General features: G+C 32.5%; 1 protein-coding gene across 2 annotated transcripts in view; it reads right to left on the bottom strand.

The window, feature by feature from the left end:
• The window catches only part of LOC113376836 (F-box/LRR-repeat protein 2), a 549,588-nt gene that overhangs the window by 352,419 nt on the left and 177,541 nt on the right, over window positions 1-19,628 (bottom strand). For both annotated transcript variants that reach the window (XM_026616906.1, XM_026616905.1), the window contains exon 2: window positions 8,853-9,021. In XM_026616906.1, the coding sequence (XP_026472691.1) occupies window positions 8,853-9,021 (169 nt within the window). The remainder of the gene's footprint in view (window positions 1-8,852; window positions 9,022-19,628) is intronic.

Here is a 19,628-nt window from a genome sequence, read left to right as displayed (position 1 = left end):
TACATATTTCGATAAATTTCAATATGTTTATTTTGATTTTCTTTTTTTACAACTGTGTATTCATCCCAATTAGTGATATCTTTATTATTACCATGACCACTATATGGTATGCTCGGTAAGTAATTGCTAAAAGACCCGATGAATAACAGCATTAGTATCTCAACAACATAAGGAAAATTCTGTAAAAATTCTATTATTATCATGTGGCATATGTTTAACTATTTCAATTTTTTCATTGCAAATTGGAATGCTGGAAAAACTTTATTCTATGCATTAAAAAACCTATTTGGATGATGAAATTATGAATATAATGCAAGTTCGTACTGCTGATACTTTCCATTCTTTTGTGAACTGTGATATTTGTCAAACCCTAAAAATATAAATGTCATGGACCATATAACTACAAAACCCATTATAGTATTGCAATGAAAAATTTGTATTATAAATAGATTGTACTGTATATCACATAACATAATGTGAGCTTTATAAACAATTTTCAAACAACTTTGTTACCGAAGATCTTGTATTTGTATGTATACATAATTGAGATTTTTATGAATATGATTTCCAAAATTGCTATCTATGTTATAATCCAATTTTCCTATTCATATCGCTGTCTATCATAACTTGCAATAAGTGATTAGACAAAAATGTCTATGGTGTCTCCTTCGATGAATTCCAAATTTAGTATCTCAATTAGAATAGCCTAAATCCAATAATAATATAATTCATAAAATGTTTCGGTAACACATTATTCACATTAAACTAATAAGTACTTGCACAGCACTGTGTTTAAAACAAAATTATTTATTTATTTATTCAGAAGCAAGCCGTAATCAATACTAAAAGTATTATTTCAAGCTCTTGATAGAAGAATACTAAAGACAGTGAGCAAACACTTGAGAATTAAATAAAAACCCCATATAAAATAAAAATAAGCCTTCTTATTAACATTTAAAAATATATAAATAATTAAATTTTGTTTTTGTATAAATAATTAAACTTGTCAAAACTACTTAATATATTGTAATGGATAAAAATGGTTGATGGGGCCTTTCTCGGGGATTGCAACGACTGACAAATACTATATTTTAGCATTGCATCCCCATTACGAAAGGGTTACTCCAACTCCTTAACCCGACTTCTATAAACACCCTGTAATTGCCTGTGGAAACTAAACCAACTAACAACACGAATGAAACAGAATGTACTTTTAGCCTATTTAATTTAACTAATTATGATTACAGATCTGAGGGCATGGCAGTACCTATGCACAGCCATGTCCTATGCCTAAACTCTAACGTACTGATAAATGCTTATTAATTACTAATGGAGTAACGTAATGACAGAGTAACATAACGATTAGTGGCCTAACATAAACGGATTAACGGAACATAGTATAACGGAGTATCGGAGAGAATAGCTACTAAACAATAATTCATCTGACCTTTGCTGGAACAGGTTCTCCTCTCCTGGCACAACACACACCACTATACTCAAAGCGGGTCCGGAGACTCGCGCCTGGACCCGACCGACCTATTCGGAGGATGTTATATTTCGAATTTATTATATTGTAACGATAATTCCAATTGTCGTTACAATATGAGTAGGCGATTCATCTGTCATCATGAATAATATTGTGTACAAAGCCATTTTGAATCAAGTGGTGTTCACCAAAAATTTTCAAACTAAAAATATAAAGTTTCTACGCGATTTTGAAATATTATCTCACCCCTCCGACCATCTCTGGATTGGCATGAATTTTTCAAGACTAAGACTGGCCAAATCGGTTTAGCCGTTTTCGAGTTTTAGTGGATCATTTGATCGAGAGCTCCATTTTTATATATAAGATAAGCTCGTATGGAATTATATATCAAAATAAAAAAACAAATTCAAATAATAACTTGTATTTTGTTTATTAAAATATGATTTAAAGAATATAAACTATCATCTTCAAGCGAGGACCGAATATTAGTACAAATATAACAAGCCGAAAAAACCTTTTCTCATTCTACATTTGTCGGCACAATTGTCATAAAGAAATAAAATGAGTACATTATTAGTCGATATGAATTAGTACTTAGCATAGTGTATTTAGTTTTTAAACAAATCATAATTAGATATCAACACTTCACAAAGACTTATAGAAAATGATTGTATTTACTGATGTCCAATAAATAAATAAAATATTTCTTTATGAACAATTGTTAGGAATCTGCAACGTACGCATAAGAGGTCATCCAGCGCCGAGACCCATATTATCATTGATTATCAAACTATTTATCACTCGATGATTTGACTTGTAAATTTTCGTTATAATAAAATAATAAATAAATACAAATGATGAATAGGAAGATATACAATATAGAGGATTATAACGTGTCGATTGAATATTTTGTTTAAAAATCATTGATAACAAATTAGATATGAGGACAATGCTCGTGGACGACTAATAATTTTTATAAATGGGTTCCGTTTATTATTTATTAAATGGGTTCCGTAGATTTTGTCTATAAAATATAAAAAATAAAAGTTACAGTATTTATAATAATATAGTTGAAAACATTTAATATTTACCAAATATTTCATTACAGTATGCCATACACTATTAGCAGAAGCGTACCGTGCTTTGGCGGGGCCCCGTATCAAAATTTGTTTGGGGGCCCCCTCAAGAAAAAATTTTTTTCACAAAATATAGAAATACATAATATTAAAATAATATTTATTCATCATTCTAATTATTTATCTATCTAATTTTCTCTAATTTTCTGAATTTTTAACTTACCGTAGGGCAAGTTATAGTAATCGCAAAAAAAATCGAAAATGAAAATTTTTGCATTTCTCGACGTTTCAAAGGTTTCTGAATATTTTGGCATACCTTAGAAAAAATGGATGTATGTGTGTGTGTGTGTATGTGTGTGTATTAGAGATGGGTAACTCACTCCGGAGTTATCACTCAGATACAACTCCTCCCTCGGAGTGAATCCGAGTGGAGTTGTCTCGCCGGATTTGTCATATCCGACTTCCCTAAACTGGTACTAAATCTGTTACCGCGTTTTTGCTTTAGGAAGGAAGCTGTCGCTTTCTCGTCTCATAGGCAGTTTTATGACCTTTTAGGTATACGGTTTTTTTACAGAAAATACAAAAATATTACTTCAAAGATACAGAACAATGAAATTGTGTTCAAGTGTGAATAGCTCCAATGTATAATTTATTGAATAGTAAGGGGTCATATTTCTAACTACGACAATCCTTGGCCGTGAATAACGGCAGTCAGGAATATGAATACCGAAAAATACATGAAACGAAATACATCCAATCTGGTTTTTCCATAGCCTGAAATAACAATACTTTAGAACGTGTGATATATATCAGTGACGTCAAATATATTTAAGCAGCAAAAAATATTTAGTATTATATTATTACTTTTACTCAATGATATAATTGTGTAAAAGTAATAATATACTAATCGAACTACCCGATATAATATTAATTCTCGAATGGAAATAGCAAAAGAAAACAATAGAATGCAGAAGTATTATTATTTGGTGAAGATATTTTATGATAAATGTTTTGCTTTTATTACAAAGTTTACTACATTATTTTTATATAAAATTAATCAAAAAAATAAATTATTTTTTATCAAAAGAAAATAATTAAATTGAATTTGATTCTCAAGTTTTGCGTTTTTACTTTGATCAACACTGTTAAAATTACGAGTCGTTGAGTCGATCATGTAGTCGACCGAAAAGTTTTACAACTCGTCATTTATTTGTGAATTTCTTAGAAAAAATTATTTTATTGATATTTTTTAAATTTTATTTTATTCATAAATTTTTATTTAAAAAATTTAATGGGATTTGACAAATCCTTAGAAGCATAAACAACGCACTATAGAACACATTTGTGTCGAGTATTTCAGTTTCAAAGTTGTCGGAGTCGTGAAGTTGTTAAGCGGATATAACTCCTTCCTGCAGCGGAGTCAAATCCGAGTCGATCCGGCTTCGGATATGATAAGCCCATCTCTAGTGTGTATGTATGTGCGGATACAAATTTTCGTCGACAATTTCGGAAACACCGATCAACCGATTTGAATAATTCAAAGAACATTCGATTCGTATTGATAAGAAGGCGTGCTGATTAGTTTTTGGCGAAGGCAGGTCTAGCCGTTCCGAAGATACAGGGCAAAAAGTGCCAAAAACGGTAACTCAGTTTTTAAGAAAACGGAGCGTCCGATTTTAATAATTTAAAACATTTTACTTGTATTGACAAGGTGAAAAACCGATCAAATTTTCATAAAGGCAGGTCTAGCGGTTTCGGAGATCTAATGAAAAAAGTAAAAAAATGCCATTTGGCGGTCAAAAATGATCATTAGACATATGCACATCAAATTATCAGATATTTTTTAGAGATTTTAACAATAAGTATAAATTTGGTTTACATTTCTATGGGTTCCGTACCAATGTTTACGCGTTAGACGGCGATGCGGCGCTTATGCGCTTTGATAGTTTGTCCTAATGAAGTTAAAGCAGTACGATTGCTTTGAAAAAAAGTTTAGATCTTCCAAAATATGTCAAAATAAAGAAAAAATTTTTTTTTAAAAAAAAAATTAAAAAAATATTTTTTTTTTTTTTCAAAAAAAAGTAATTTTTTGTCCAATTTATAGTTTCTCAAAAATCTTATTTTTCCGAAGTAAAATTTTTTCAAAAATGTTAATTGTTTTTAAAAAAATAATAATTTTTGGTACGGGAAGTTCCAGCAATTTGCCTTAAGGCACGATGCCTTAATTGCCTTAAGACAGAATTCCACTTACAGCTAGTTCACAAATGATTCCAGATATATTTCCACTCTCCTTAACTTTTTTTTGAAAAACTGACTTATTTAGTGATCTTTAATTTTTATAAAGTTTCTGTCTCTAGGAACATACAGGTCTGGTAGACATTTATATCCTAAAGTATTTACATAATTTTTAATTAGTTTTAATTTAAAAAAAAATAATTTAGCAGTTGCGATTTTAACTGTAAATTGTAATTAAGGGCCAAGAAAAAATGCATACTGTTATTTCGTTGGGAAAACTGGATGCAAAAGCCTATTGCGCCATCATTGTGAAAATAATGAAATAAATTTCTTAGATTTCTGTATTCAAACCTATTTTTAGAACTATCAATTGGTCATGATCATATGAGATATTTTACAATATTTCTTTACAGTAGTTCAGTCGACAGTTTTCCGGAAACTAATTTAGTAATTCTCGATTTCAAAAGGGCAAATGTTACTACTTACGTCGCAAAGGTTTTGAAATCTTTGTTAGGTTTGTGAAATTAATATATCCAAACAGCAATAGTATATATTAAAATAAAATTTCGGGTCTAAATTTCTCTCATCTTGTGATAACTAATCATAATAACGATTCCTTATCTTTTGTCTTTTGTTCTTCAAAATAGTTATTGCAATCCATCTTTTTTGCAAATTATTTGTACTTCTTCAACAAATTATTTCCATAAATTTTCATATGTTAATTCGCATATGTTAATTCAAAAGATTACTTAATAAAGTACTAGTATTTTGTAAGTCATTACTGGCGTGTTGTAAAGTTTCAGAACATAAACTTATATTATTAAATAGTGAAGAAAAATCTGAAAATGATGTAGTTGATCATATTTATCAAAATCTAACTATTAAACTGATGCATCAAACAACAAACAAAAAACGATATAAATATGAATATAAAAATTCCAAATTCCAATTTTCGATGAAGAATGTATAATCTGAATTAGTTTTATAGATTTGTTAACTTATCGCATGTGGAAAAGCTTTACTAATTGAATTGATTGCTAGAGCTTGCAGAAATATTGCAGCTGAAATAAATTCTCAGCGTTAGCTCACAAGTTGAAGTTCAATACTTCAAGATAAAAAAAGGAAATGCAAACTACGTTAAAATTATTAATTTTTTTTTGAAAAAATGTAGTTTTGCTTTCGGCTTGCGCTCGATGGGGGCCCCCTTGGCTCGGGGAGTTTTAGAATAAGTGAGTTTTAGAATTTTAGCTAGAATTACAAATTAAATCCGAATCATTTTCGATATTTTTGAAATTTTTTAAAAAAATACGCTTACCCCAAAAACTAAGAGTTTTGTTGACACTGTCAATACAAACAGAATATTTTTTGAATCATTCGAATCTGATACTCCGTTTTCACAAAAAGTGTGATTTTTAGCACTTTTTACTCTATATCTCCCAAACGTGTGGACCTGCCTTTGCCAAAAACAACCCAGCACGTCTCACCGTAAGCACGAATTGAATGTATTTTAAATCAATCTAATCGCTTGCCCCGTTAACTTATATTATTAAATAATGAAGAAAAATCTGAAAATGATGTAGTTGATCATATTTATCAAAATCTAACTTTTAAACTGATGCGTCAAACAACAAACAAAAAACGATAGAAATATGAATATAAAAATGCCAAATTCCAATTTTCGATGAAGAATGTATAATCTGAATTAGTTTTATAGATTTGTTAACTTATCGCATGTGGAAAAGCTTTACTAATTGAATTGATTGCTAGAGCTTGCAGAAATATTGCAGCTGAAATAAATTCTCTCAAAGCTTTAGCTTACAAGTTTAAGTTCAATACTTCACGATAAAAAAAGGAAATGCAAACAACGTTAATTTTTTTTTTTTTTGAAAAAATGTAGTTTTGCTTTCAGCTCGCGCTCGTTGAGGGCTTTCTTGGCTCGGCGGCCCCATATTTTTGATACGGCTGATACGGCGGTAGTTACGCCCCTGACTATTAGTTAAGAAAATTGACTTGTTTCTAAGTAATTCTTCTGAAAAATCAACGCAAAAACTCTAATTAATACTAATAAAATATGTAATGTCTCCCATAATATAAATTTGTATCATGAATCAATGTAAATTACATTTATTATCATAAAACAAATAAAATTTATTGTGTCTCGTATAACACAATTTATATTTGCCTAAATCTTACAAACTATAAATTACACCAAATTTTTTTCACTGAATCTGTATAATTCTTATATGTTACAACTAGACCCAAGGTTTTGTTTCAACTAACCTCAGGTGTGACTTTTTAACAATAGTCAAGATAACCATTTAAATAATTTAGCAAACACAACAATTATTACACACTATAAAAGATTGATAAAATTGAAACTAGTGGTGTGTATGACATCGTGCCTTAAGGCAAATTACTGAAACTTCCAGTATCGTAATGAAATGTTCTAAGTATATTAAATGTTTTCAAATAGATTATTATAAATAAATACTGTAACATTGACTAATATTTATAAGAATTATATAAACTGAATTGCAAAGTTGAAAATATTTGTTTAAAGAATATTAGAACCTAGGTCAGAATTACAAATCTGAATTATTTTCGATATACAAAAAAAAATTTTTTTGAAAAAAAAAATTGAAAAAAAAATTGAAAAAAAAATTGAAACAAAAAATTTTTTTTCAAAAGCAATTATTTTGTTAAAACAGGCAGAAAGTTCTATGAATCATTCAAATCGCACGCTTAGTTTTCTCAAAAACTGCCATTATTTGCACATTTAACTCTGTATTTCCGAAACTACTGAACCTGCCTTTGCCAAAAACTAAGCAACAGTTCTTCCTGTCATTACGAATTGAATGTTTTTTAGTTCATTCAAATCCGATGCTTCGATCTCTCAAAAACTAGATTTCTATTTTCTGCATTCTTTGCTCCGTATCTCCGAAACGGCTGGACCTGCCTTTGCCAAAAATTAATCAGCACATCTCTCTATAAATAGGAATCGAATATTTTTGTTGAACCATTCAAATCGGTAGATTCGTGCGCCTGAAAACGTGGACGAAAAATTGTATCCATACATACATACACACACACACACATCCATCCATTTTTTTCTGAGGTATGCCAAAATGTTCAGAAACCTTCAAAACGTAAAGAAATGTAAAAATTTTGACCTGCGGGGCAGCAGCTATAACAATATAAGAACGGTTTACATGTCCCATCGAGATAAAAAATATTTCAATATTTTTTAAGATCGAATTGTAAAACCCCTGTTACTAGTTACCCGTTACATATAGTCCCTATATCTCCTACATTTATACTTAGGTGTGCCAAAATTTTTACAATATTTTGAAACGTAAACATGTATGAAAGTAAATAAAAGAAGTTTATTTTAAATAGTTTTGCGATTACTATAACAGGAAGTTAACAAAAACGAAAAACTTGCTCAAAAAGTTTTAAAGCTGATGTTCACCCGAAAAAGGTGATGCTATGTGTTTGATAAAATTTTAAAGGAATTGTTTGTGATTTGGCTCTTTCTGGATAACATAAAGGTTAATTCAGATGCCTACTGCAATCAGCTGAATGAAATAAATTATGTAGTTTTACAGAAAAGGCCAGAATTAATCAACCGGCGTGACGTAATTAACAAACAAGGTGTTTGGATCATCGCCAAAAGGTTTTAGAGCTTGATTGGGATACAATGGCATCATCGGACAATTATTTGTAGCGGTCAGATTAGGTAGTCAAAAAGCTTCTCAGTTTTTTGCCAACAACGACCAAAAATGTATAATGCCGGAATTATGGTACTACTAGAAATATCTAATGAGGTATTTTTACATTATACGAAAATGACTTGTCATGATATCTATAAAAAACAAAATTATATTCTAAAAAACCCAATATAATTTGCTGTTAAATTAATATTTGAAAAAATATTTTGCTTAGTTAATTGCAATAGTCTTAGGCGATAAAGACGCACTTAAAGAATTTGTGAATTCATGCATGTGACTTTCCACATATTCAAGAACAAACGTATTGAGTTTTTTCCTGGAACTTACCAACGTGCAATCCGGATACTTCTGGTCTCAAAGACACGTGCGTCCACAGCCTGGTGTCGTAAGCCACGGTGCGCCAGCGTTTACAAACGCGCGCCACACGACATATTTCGCGGTGAGTTAAGTAGCTGAATATATTCAGTAGCACTTTGTCTGGTAATTTTTCTATCGTCTGAAAAAAGAATTAAAAATTATATATCGTACCTTAAACTAATTTGCTTGCATTGCCTGTACCGCAGTTCATTTTTTTTAAAGCTTTGAAATTTTGAAAAAAGTAAATTTTTATGATTTTTTTTAACATTTTTTTTCTAAAAAATTTGAAAAAATCGACTTTTTTATAATATCTGGGAAATAGATTTTTTTTGAACTTTTGAAAAAAAACGAATTAAGTCAGTGTATTCATAGTGTCAAAAATGCAGAGAAAATTTCTTTGAACTATATAAGTGAATTTTAAAAGTTATAAATCTTGGTCTAGAACCAAGAGATTTGGAAACAAAGTTTGTACTTATTATCAAAATCTCTATAAAATATCTGATAATTCGATGTGCATATGTCTAATAATGACTTTAAACTGTAAAACGGCAGTTTTTAAACTTGTTTTTGGGTCGAAACATTTTTGAAACTACTAAGCCGGTCTCCTCAAAAATTTAATCAATGCGTGAAATTTTTTTTGAACCATTGAAATCGGACCGTTTTCTGAAAAACTGAATCGTCTTATTTGGCTTTTTTTACCCGTATCTTCGAATCGGTCTTTGAAAATAGAAACTAATCAACACTAGACGTGTATTTACTTTTCAAAGCGTTCTGAACATGTTAGCATACCTTTATAAAATAGAATAATATATGTGTGTGTATAAAATTTTCTGTTGAAAATTTTGAAATAGCAAATCATCCGATTTCTATTGATGGACTCTCAATAAAAATAAGTTAAAAAATGCCATTTGGCGGTCAATATGTACATCAAATTATCAGATATTTTATAGAGATTTTAATAATATGTTTATTTTGTATTTTTTTTTGGGTTTCGTACCTAGATTTTTAATTGTTAATTTTACGTATATGGTTCAAATTAGTGATGTGCCAAGTCGAATCAAGTGATTCGAATCATTCGAATCAAGCCTTTAACGACTTGATTCGAATCAGATTTTACTTGATTCGAATCAACTCGTATCAAGCCGCGAAATATTTACTGTGATAAAACATGTGTGAACACAAATTTTCATAAATATAAAAAAAATGTTTTAATTTAATTCAATATTATAATAATATAAATAATAATAATAATAAATATAAAAAATAATAATAATAAATATAAAAAATAAATCTTGAATTAAATCATGCGAGTCACCCGGCTTTAATACGCTTAAATGTATCACCCGACTCCAATTTATATGACTTTAACCGCATTCATTGTCTAACAATACCATCCGAGTTCCTATGACTCAAACCGACTTATCCCGACTTCAAGTCGTTATGAATTGATTCGAGTTCCTATGACTCAAACCAACTCATCCCGATTTCAAGTCGATATGAATTGATTCGAGTTCCTATGACTCAAACCGACTTGAAGTCGATATAAATTGATTCGAGTTCCTATGACTCAAACCGACTTATCCCGACTTCAAGTCGTTATGAATTTATCCGAGTTCATATTGTGACGGATTAAAAGGGTTTGATACTCCCCTTTCTTAGGGGATATGCAACGACTATCAAATATTACATCTAGCGTTGCATCCCCAACGAAAGGGTTACACCAGCTCCTAAACCCGACTTCTACAACCGCCCTGTAATTACCTGTGGAAAAGCCAACTAACTACGCGAATGAAACAGAATGTACTTTTAGCTTATTTAATTATTACTAATTATTACAGGTGTCACGGCATGACAATACCTACGTACTGTCATGCCCTTTGCCTAAAACCTATAGTACTCATAAATCTTTATTAATTACTAACGTAAAACGGTATCAACGGAGTAACGATAACGGAACGGATAACGGAGGGAATAGTTTATAAAACCAATAATACATCTGACCTTTACTGGAACGGGTTCTCCTCTCCTGGCACAACACACACACACCACTATACACAAAGCGGGTCCAGCGCCTGGCGCGTGGACCCACTGACCTCCTCAGAGGATGATACAATTCTTAATGCAATTTTTCAACCCCAGACTGGACCTTATATTGGCATCCCTATTGGGCGTGGTGGGGGAGCGTCATTGCACTGGTGGTTATGCAACCCTTTTGACGACAATACCGATTGTCGTTACACGCCCCCCTGTCACAGTAGAGTCGGCCTCGGCTCTTAAATTCAAAGTTGAAATTATTGCCCTCTCCTGTTTTTTTCCGGGTTGTTCCGGTGTTTTTCGTAGGGTCCTGTTTTGCCCTTTGGTCCTCGTCTTTGGGTTGGCTAGTTTAACTTGGTTGGCTTTGCTCAAGTGTGAGCCTTGGCTGCTAGACGATGATTGTAGTTGTGGTTGCGTGCTGGCCATCCTTTAGGCGTTGTGGTTTTGGTTAGATATTCCTAGAATCCTGGTAAGCTATTCCCCCTTTGTTTACAAACTCAAAACACGTAGCAGCTAGTAAACATAAACTTACATATACACGGGTCTGATAAAAAAAATACATTAACATCCTTAATACAAAAAAAACGAAAACAAAATCCTTCAGTAACACAAAAATTACAATACAAAAATAAGTCCGTTTGCTTAAGCCTATCTTAACCTATTTCGTTCTCAAAGAAACCGTGTTGGGAAAAACTGTACTCAGCAAATTCAGAAAAAAAAGAAAAACAAGACTAGACTCAGAAAAAAAAGTAGTTATATAACACAGACTAACAAAAGACAAAACTTAATAAAAAAAATATTTGAAGTACAATCGTTTTTCGTACAATTTTTTCGTAACACGTTTCCTTGAAACGCAATCTTATCCTATGTGCGTGTGCTGTCACCTATTTTCTTGGTTGTAGTATTAGAATTAATGGAATAACCGTAACCCGAATTATAAATCAGTTCGCCAGAAATCATGAACCCGATGATATGGACAATCTTTTACTGTGTAACGCGCGGAAAAACTTTGACAAGAAAAAAAAACGAAACTAATATGACAATAAACAAGAAACAAAAATACTCCTCAATTTACAAAATACAATTATTTAAATAACTAGTTTACTTTTACGGACGCGACGTTTACCGTAATTCAGCCTCTACTGGTGTGATTGCCCCCCAAATACAAGACCACAGATGGGGGCTAGGATCTAGTTTTCCTTCATTATTCATCATTATTTTTATTTGCCATATCGGATCCCTTAATCTGGATTGGGCGGTCAAAAACACGAGCCAATAACTATTGACGAGACAGAATTAAAGTATTTTCAAAAAAAATAAAGTCGTAATATGTCCATATAAAAGGGCGTCACGAGAATTAAACAAAACGCCAATGGTATAAACGCGGTAATACACTACACACGTTTGTTTGGTTTGATTTACGGTAACATTATCAGTGAACAAAAAACATACGACGAAAATAATACATAAACGATTTGGGCACCTTAACATATTCAACATTTCAACTAACCATTGCCCTCAATACTCTCATTACCTTTAACGCCTTGTAACATAGGCCATAAACTCTATCCGTAAACCAAACCAAACCTTTCGCGACGCACGGCAAAAAACACAACGAAAAATATATAAATATAAAAAAAAAAACGAAATTCTAGTATATTAAAAATGGCGAAAAAAGCAAAGCAAAGTGGATAATGCAATAATGAAACGTCAGATAAAAAAAGTAAAAGTAACGAAGTTACGCGTATGATATAAAATTAATTTATTAAGAAATAGTAAAATATTAAAAATAGTAAAATGCAACATAAAACTTAGTATAAAAAAAAAATTAGTATGATCAACGAAAGAATATAGTTCTTAAAAAGCGAAAAAAAAAACGAGAGCGAAAAAAATACCTTTAGCCGTTCACGTATCATTCCGAACAATACATGAACGTTCATCTAATTGCCGAACTACAAATACGTATATTGCAAATCCGGGTTCTACCTTTGCAATTGTCTCTGTGTTCGTAGAAATACGACTTTTCGAAGGGAAATGTCACCTGCCCACCCGCTCTATTTAACCAAGGTTTTCTAGGCCTTTGGTTTCCAAGCCACATAATCGTCGGTCGAACTGATCGCCTTAGCTGCCATTATGAATTATGGTGAAAAGTCGTATTCTATTATTAATTAATAAATAAGATCAATTAGATGAAGCCGCGAATTGAGCACTAAGCAATGACGTTCCGGCGGGAATGAGAACGCCATTAATACGCGTAAGAAAAAAACGAAAGAAAAAAAATAGAAAAGTACAATATTAAAATCGATAAAACTAAATTCATTATTGCATCACCCTACTGAAAAAACACGAAAATACACGACATTAAAATATTAAAAAAACGAATAAAAAAAACATACTAATACTACAAACCAATTACATAATACAAATGTATTACACAACCCTCCAGCTGGTCAGATAACAATTAGCATGTCTATGATGTAACGATTAAGAGAGAAAAAAAAAGTTACAATAAACTCGAAAATAACATTAACATCTTGGTTCGGCACTTTCCGCCCGCTATTACATTATTTTTTAAACTCTTTGCGTTCTCTACGCAATTTTTTTCCACATACGCGGCCTTTGCGCCCCTTGTTACCGCGCGTTTCCTCTAAAATTCACTTCATTTTCAAATCATAGACATGCTAACTACTATTCCCTCCGTGAACAACAATAAAAACACATAAACAAACATACTCCTTTTTTAAAAATATTTGCTAACTCTTTAGTTAAATCTCGACGATACAAAACTCAATTAATTTCACTTTCAATGATAAAAAAAAACAAAACTTATGCCAATGTTGCATTATAAAACCCATATTTGAATTATATAAAACAAAACTAATCCTAATTATCCTAAACCTATCAAAATCCTAACTAAAATGTTACTAACTTATTAAGAAAGTACAAATAACAAGAGGAAAAAAAATCAATCTTTACTACTAGCCTAATAACTTATGTAATATTTTAAATAATCCAATACTCTTAACTAAAAATATGAAATATTGTTGTTAACTTATTGAGAAAATACAAACTAGAAAAATAATAAAAAGTCTCAATTTTACTGGCATAATCAATTATGTATTATTCTAACTATTCTATATCTATCATGTTCTTATCTAAGTAATTCTGTCTCATTCGCAAATCATCTCGAAAAAAATTATGTAATTACAGGGCTCATCAAACTTCGCGAACGAGATTAACGAAAGACAACCAAAACGACAATAAAAAAAAATAATAATAAAAACAACTCAATACTATTTGCGGTTATCTGTACTACTTAATTATAAAAATATTATTTAGTATGAAAAAAAAAATCTACAAAAAGTGAAAGTTTTTGCGTATGAAATGTTACTAGTATCCCTTGGCGCCAGGCATTGTGTAAAAAAAACGCACTTAGAGGGCTGTTTCGCTTGACCGTCGACTGGCGCCTAGCGAATCGAATTTCTAGCGACCGTAATTTCTTCACAGGTCAAAATTTTTGAGTGTCACTAGCGGAAAAAAAAGGCACAGGCCAATATATTTACAGTCTTTGAATAAATATGTCAACGACAACATACTAGAGATTAGTGAAACAAAATATTTGCCTATTAACTGTTTTCGAAGACAGAAAAAAAAACGTTTTGTGTGTGGCATAGGGTCAAGTGTACGGAATTTGAGATTTACGAAGAAAACGAAATATATTTTGTTGGGCAATGTGTTTCAAATCGTTCGAACTAGCCTATCAAAACAAAATACTTGAAACGACGCGAAAACTGTTTGACGATTTATAAGTGGCTTTACAGAAATTGAAATACAGGAAAAAAAAACGACTTGTGTGTGGCATTAGGTCAAGTGTTTTACGAAACTTGAGTTTTACGAAGAAAATGCAATATATTTCGCAGGGCAATGTGTTTCAAATCTTTCGAACTGGACTATCAAAACAAAATACTTGAAACAACTCAAACCTTGTGTGACGATTTATATATGACTTTACAAAAATTGAAATTGATATGGATGTTTTTTTTTTTGACCGAGTTTCTTCTATACCCCGGGGAAACAAAATGGAACAAAACACAACAAGTAAATAAATCCCCTTTTAAAATAAAATTAATTGCATTTTTTGTGATATTATATCCAAAGAAAAAGAAAAAAAAATAGAGTGCACACACACAACAATTAAATTAAATCTGATTTTAAATAAAAATAATACTTTTAATATTTTTTGTAATATTATAGACTAAGTAGGTTAAATAAATATAAGTTTAATAATTTTTAAGTAAGTTACGTAACTTTAAATTCAATAATTTTATATACTTTTTAGACCTAAACTTAACAAATATTAGGTAACAATTATAATATTGACGCAAACCGCAGCCAAAACAATAGATTTGGTTAAATAAAGTTAAACTAGATTATTGCATATTCCATACTCAAAACATTAAACAAATGAAAATCACTTATATTTTCAACGTAGTAAAATTCTACTAACAATAAAACTACCACATCACCGCGAAAAGAACCCAATAAAAATGCACAGATAAACACAGATAGTAATACACATAAAGAATACAATTATAATTTCCACAATATTTACGCAATATTCAAATTTTAAAAATTTACTAAATTTACCGAACAACGTACTATAACAAAAAAACATCTATCATGAAAATTAACGTAACTTGTACACGTAACTAGTGGGAGCGACTCGCTTAGCTTTTAATAAAAATAATTAATTATTACAATTATTAAAAATTTGTGAGGGGGGTTTATGGGGGATCGAATGCGTTTTCACCATTGTGACGGATTAAAAGGGTTTGATACTCCCCTTTCTTAGGGGATATGCAACGACTACCAAATATTACATCTAGCGTTGCATCCCCAACGAAAGGGTTACACCAGCTCCTAAACCCGACTTCTACAACCGCCCTGTAATTACCTGTGGAAAAGCCAACTAACTACGCGAATGAAACAGAATGTACTTTTAGCTTATTTAATTATTACTAATTATTACAGGTGTCACGGCATGACAATACCTACGTACTGTCATGCCCTTTGCCTAAAACCTATAGTACTCATAAATCTTTATTAATTACTAACGTAAAACGGTATCAACGGAGTAACGATAACGGAACGGATAACGGAGGGAATAGTTTATAAAACCAATAATACATCTGACCTTTACTGGAACGGGTTCTCCTCTCCTGGCACAACACACACACACCACTATACACAAAGCGGGTCCAGCGCCTGGCGCGTGGACCCACTGACCTCCTCAGAGGATGATACAATTCTTAATGCAATTTTTCAACCCCAGACTGGACCTTATATTGGCATCCCTATTGGGCGTGGTGGGGGAGCGTCATTGCACTGGTGGTTATGCAACCCTTTTGACGACAATACCGATTGTCGTTACAATATGGCTCAAACTGAATCATACCGACTTGAGTTCGAAACATGTGTCCGTGTTTCAGCGTATCAACTTATCGAGACGCTGTGCGTATGGGTCTTGAGTGTTTGTTTATTTTTGACAAAGCGCTGAGAGCAAATTTGTTCATGAAATATCAAAAACTCATTTAGATAATAAATACGCGATTTAAATTTTTTTTATTATCAAAATAAACTACACAACGAGTTTTATACACATACAAAATTATCATATTTTAATTATGCAAGTAATGGCAAATTCACACAAATGAAATAATATCAATCTTTACAGTAGAGTGAGTAGAGGATTGAATTTTAAATCATTCGTAAGACGTTAGATTCAGCCCCCTGTTTAATTAGATCTGAACAATCAATAATATACACATGCATTCTTTCAAAGTAAGATTAAGAATATTGTTTTATATGCTTTAGTGATAGAGAAGTGTTTGGTTATATTTTACTGTAAATTCACTTGAAATATTAGTTATATTTGTAGCTAGTTTATTATTATTATATATATATATATATATATATATATATATATATATATATATATAATGTATTCATCTCTGCACTTTTTGGAACTAATTGCTTACTAAATTAATTATTTCACTTATAAAATTATTAAAATGATATTATTTCTTCTCTTAAATTATATTAGATTATCAAATATCTCCCTTCCGCCTTTTTGTATTATAAACAAATAGCAGAAAAGCGGAAGGGAGATATTTGACAACCTAATAATTGCTCATATATGAACTTGATTCGAATTGATTCGAATCATGATTCGAATCAGGTTTTTTTCTGATTCGAATCACTCGAATCAGGAAATTTTCGAGTCGGCACATCACTAGTTCAAATGAATGCCCTCGACATTTTCTACAGCATGGAATAACCAATTTGAATAATTTAAAAAACTTTTGATTTGTATTGATAAGAAGACGTGCTGATTAGTTCTTGGCATAGGCAACTCAAGCTGTTTCGAAGATACGGGGCAAAAAGAACCAAAAATTGTAATTCAGTTTTTGAGAGAGCGGAGAGTCCGAATTGAATAATTCAACTAGAGGAGTGCATGGCATCGTGCGTTAAGGCAAATTTCTGGAACTTTCTGCACCGCAATTAAGCATACGAAAAATGAAAATAATTAATAAGTGGACCCCATGGCTTTGCTGTCAAGAAATGCTACTGGGAGTATAATAAATAGCGTGAAGAATCAGAGGATGGAGGCTTTGAAACGTCTTGAAACACTTCTCAACGATCTTCACAAAATGATTAAGTTGAAATGCAATATTCACATGGAGACAAAGACAAAGACAAGCAGTGTTGCAACTGTCATGACGCGCTCTCTGGACCTCGACAATCAGTGGTTGGAGAACCTACGGCACCCAACGTCAATAGAAAACAGCCAAACAGTCGTGGTAATCGAAGAATCAGGGGACACCGTAGCCGAAGCCGACGGTGAATCTGTCGCTGAAGATGTGACAAAAAACTTGGATTCTGGCACAAGAAAACGTCGAAATCCTGCAGACCCGATATACGGCCAGGTGATGAAGAAAATGGACTGAAAACAAAATTTCCTGAAGATTGTGAACGAGTAGACCGCCAAGCAGAACAAGGCTACTGATTTGCATAAGGTCCGATAAAAAAAAGAAAAGAGAAGGTTAGCCAAATAGCAGAACGTAAAGCAACAGCCGAAGGAGCACCGGCCGGAACCTAAGAGAAAGAAAACGCGGAAATTTTTCAAATCGGACGTACTTTTGATTCGACCAGTAGAGAAGGCAAAGTATGCCGAGATTCTTCGACGAATAAAGCAAGTTCGGTCGACAGTAGATAAGATAAACAAGACCAGGACCAGGGACATGCTGATTACAATTTCGAAAAAGTGCGCGGACAAAGGCCACTGGAAAATATCGTTAGACAGTAACCCCATCATCACTGAATGCACAGAAAAAAGTACCAAGAATCTGATGAAAAGAGTGACCCAGGCCTATGAAGCCAGTATGCCTTGTAAAGGTGGCATAAACTTAAGACCTTCAGTGTACTAGTGGAACGATCACATCAGTGCCCTTTGTAAAGAGTGCCTTAAGACAAGAAGAATACCCCAGCACGGCTACCAACAAACTAACGCTGAGGAACTGATTGCACAGTACAAGAAATCTTGTCGTGCATTGAATAAAGCCATCAATGAAAGCAAAGAAAGATGCTGGAAAGAGTTCATATGTAAAGTGGACAAAGACGTGTAGGGTAGGCCTTATGAGGTGGTTATGACTCGGCTAAAAAAACAACAAGTGCAGATACCTACATGTTTTCAATTCCTTCAGAAAGTCGTAACTGCGCTGTTTCCACACCAACGCAGTTTCAGGTATCAATTTGCAACAAGCGAACTGGATGACATTCCACCAATCACTGAAGAAGAATTAATGGATGCTTGTAATCGCGTAGAAAATAATTAAGCTCCGGGATTGGATGGAATCCCTAATATAGTTTTAAAAACCATAATTAAGGCAGCGCCATCACTATTCTTAGATGTCTACAACACATGCCTGAAAGACGGGACTTTTCTCAGATAGTAGAAACAACAACGACTTGTACTTCTCCCTAAGAGAAATAAACCACTAGAAGAACCGTCATCCTACAGTCTACTCTGCATGTTGGATACGGCTGGTAAAATATTCGAACGAATAATTCATCAAAGAATTGTTGACCCACTTCTGGCAGGCAACCAGTATTGATTTAGGAAAAGACGACCAACCGTGGACGCGATAAATCTAATAAATAAAGTTGTCGATACAGCCAAGAAAGCAATCGCAGGAACAAGATGTGAGGGCGGTACGAAGGAGTATTGCCTAGTGGCCACACTAGATGTCAGGAATGCTTTTAACGGCGCAAAGTGGGACTGCATTATGCAGGTTCTTCAAGAAAAGAACGTTCCAGGTTACATGCGCAGCCTAGTGACAAGCTACTTTATGGATAGGATCCTGATATACGACACAACCTCAAGGCTCTGTTCTTAGGTAACTGCTGTGGAATGTTATGTATAAGGGGCTTTTGCGACTAAAGTTTCCAAGACGCGCCAAACTAGTGGCATATGCTGACAACGTAGTCGTAGTGATTTTAGCACCAATATCTAGATGAAATACGTCATTTGTTCAATGTAACCTTCGAGATAGTAAATCGCTGGATGGTAAAGAGCAGGTAAAACAAGTAAGCGACCAAGCATCAGTAGCGGGTTTCTGTCTTGCATGAATAATCCCTAATATCGGTGGACCA

The sequence above is a fragment of the Ctenocephalides felis genome, unplaced genomic scaffold (assembly GCF_003426905.1).
Source record: "Ctenocephalides felis isolate EL2017-DRISC unplaced genomic scaffold, ASM342690v1 CF-g0.4_SCAFFOLD_01886, whole genome shotgun sequence".
Taxonomy (NCBI): Eukaryota; Metazoa; Arthropoda; class Insecta; order Siphonaptera; family Pulicidae; genus Ctenocephalides; species Ctenocephalides felis.
The sequence above is the reverse complement of the archived record's forward strand: the minus strand, read 5'-3'. Positions and strand labels throughout refer to the sequence as shown.